Here is a 2,376-nt window from a genome sequence, read left to right on the forward strand (position 1 = left end):
TACAGAATATAGGTAGAATAAATATACTAATTTCTATTAGTTCATTAAAATGAATGGTTTGTGCTTACAGTTTGATTAATTTTTCATGCCTATATCTTGTCCTCTGAACAACTACTTTGAAGACAAAATATGCAATATATTAATCATTGTTAGTATCCTGTTATCATGTTTTGAAATTCTATATCATTGTTTTTATTGTTGTTTTTTTCTTTTTTTAAAATAAAAGTAATGGCTGGCCGGACTGAGAATGTAGCTCAGTGGTAGAGCACTTGCTTAGCATGTGCAAGGCTTTTGGTTTGATCCCCAGCACCACAAAATGAACAAAAACAGATGACAAAGAGAAGAGAGCTCACAATCCTAAAAGAAATGACTGGAATAATAAATCAAAATGTCAATAATGATAGCTCTAGGCAGTGGGGAGAAAAAGGAAACTTTTCATTTTTTTATGTACCTTCCTTATGTTAACTTTTGTATAATAAATGAATATTTCTGAATAAATTTTATGTTCACAAGGTTTGAAAATGATAAAAGGATTTATAGTAAAAAGTCATTTTTTTTAGTTCTTTCAGTCAACTGATTCCTTTTTCAAGTGTTCAAGGTTTTAGCTTTTTTGAGTATCTTCCTAAGGATCTGTTGCATTGATATCATTTTTATATTTATATATGCTCTTGCTGCCCTTTGTCACATAAATACTCTGTGATACACACTGTTTCACACTTTGCTGTACTGAGTAAGCTAGAACACTTGTCCTTTCTTCTGTGTGGGAATATAACTGAAGGGTATGTTTCTAAAAGTGGAATTGCTGGATCAAGGGAAATATACATTTGTAATTTGAATAAATATTGTTACATGACCTCCTGAAATTACAAAATCTCTTCTCATATTATCTTGTAGTGCTTTAATGTTCCAGACTTTGTACATTTCATTTTAGCTCCACTTTATTTTAGCTAGGCTTAATGGATACTTAATAAGAAAACCAAATAATTTAAAATATTAAACTCCTCTCTCATGGCGGAAATTCAAGTGCTGGTTATCCCCACCTGGTAGATCACAGGATCTAGATGCAAATAAGGACGGCTTGCAAAGGTTCAGCTTACACAGACACGATTAGAGTAGCAAGACCGCTGCTCTGCTTTCTGCAGGTTCATTGGCTTTCAGAGTCTCACTGGAGCGAAGAGGGAACCTCCAAGAGCTCGATTCTCACCCTAACGTGAATTTTTCACTCCACGAGAACTGAGACTGCTGGCTGGATTTCTCTTCTGGCGTTTTGTAAGTTGTTTTCATCCTTTAAGTAGAGAACAACAGGGCCCCACGGAGGAATGGGGTGCACCGGGGTGGGCTGCTAGAATTTTGTGCAGGAATGTGAGGGCACCCAGGAAGAAAATGAATTTCATTCCTGCAGAGATTCTGTAGACTCACTACTTACTGGCAAATGCAAGCAGCTGTACTGAAATGTCAAATGGATTTGCACAGCTGACTCAAGTTGCCAAAAGGAGAGCCGTGTAGTAGTTCCATAAATTGACCCCATCCAGCCAAGCCCTGCTTAATATAGATCTGGCCCGAGCTTAGTCGCAGTCGCTCTTAGCCACCCAGCAAACACCACTGAGGCTCTGGGGGAAAAAATATCTCAAGGGTGGGTTGACCTGAGATACTTGTTAACTCGGAGAACTTCTCGTGTTTTTCTTCCTCCTCTTTTTTAAAAATCATCTTTGATTATTTCTTCTTTTTTTTTAGTAAAATAGAAACATAGGAAAAATAATGTCAGAGCATAGCAGGAATTCAGATCAAGAGCTCCTTGAGGAGGAGCTTGATGAAGATGAGCTCTTGGCCAACCTGTCTCCCGAAGAGCTGAAGGAGCTGCAGTCAGAAATGGAAGTCATGGCCCCTGACCCTCACCTTCCTGTGGGCATGATCCAGAAAGATCAGACAGACAAGCCACCGACGGGAAACTTCGACCATAAATCTCTTGTTGATTATATGTATTGGCAAAAGGCGTCCAGGCGCATGCTGGAAGACGAACGTGTTCCCGTCACCTTTGTGCAGTCTGAGGTAACCAGGGATGTGTGTGAGACACAAGCATGGTGCCGGGGACCGGGCTGTCACTGTCCATGTTGCAGCTATGATGTCCCAGGACTCCAGGGTTTTGTTCAGTGTTTTTTTTTGTTTTTTTTGTTTTTTTTGTTTTTTTTGTTTTTTTTGTTTTTTAGTCACATCTAGATTATATCATAAGATTTAATTCTCCTTTATAGGAACTTTCTGGAACACTTGGTGTACTTGTGAAGGAAAAGTTGGTCATTTCTTGTTCAGTGTCTATTCTTAAACCTTACTGTAAGGTTTGCTGTGTAGGAAAGCCTGTACTCTATAACTATGATACTT

General features: G+C 38.4%; 1 protein-coding gene across 2 annotated transcripts in view; it reads left to right on the forward strand.

The window, feature by feature from the left end:
- The first annotated feature begins 1,099 nt into the window (after positions 1-1,099).
- The window catches only part of Lmod3 (leiomodin 3 (fetal)), a 15,334-nt gene continuing 14,057 nt past the window's right edge, over positions 1,100-2,376 (forward strand). The window contains exons 1-2 of one of the 2 annotated variants that reach the window (XM_005383808.1): positions 1,100-1,269; positions 1,735-2,049. In XM_005383808.1, coding sequence (XP_005383865.1) covers positions 1,759-2,049 — 291 coding nt within the window. In that variant the 5' untranslated portion in view covers positions 1,100-1,269; positions 1,735-1,758. Of the gene's footprint in view, positions 1,270-1,559; positions 1,634-1,734; positions 2,050-2,376 lie in introns of those variants that run through there. The other variant, XM_005383807.2, reaches the window with a different exon arrangement.

The sequence above is a fragment of the Chinchilla lanigera genome, unplaced genomic scaffold (genome assembly GCF_000276665.1).
Source record: "Chinchilla lanigera isolate Chin_1 unplaced genomic scaffold, ChiLan1.0 scaffold00020, whole genome shotgun sequence".
NCBI lineage: Eukaryota > Metazoa > Chordata > Mammalia > Rodentia > Chinchillidae > Chinchilla > Chinchilla lanigera.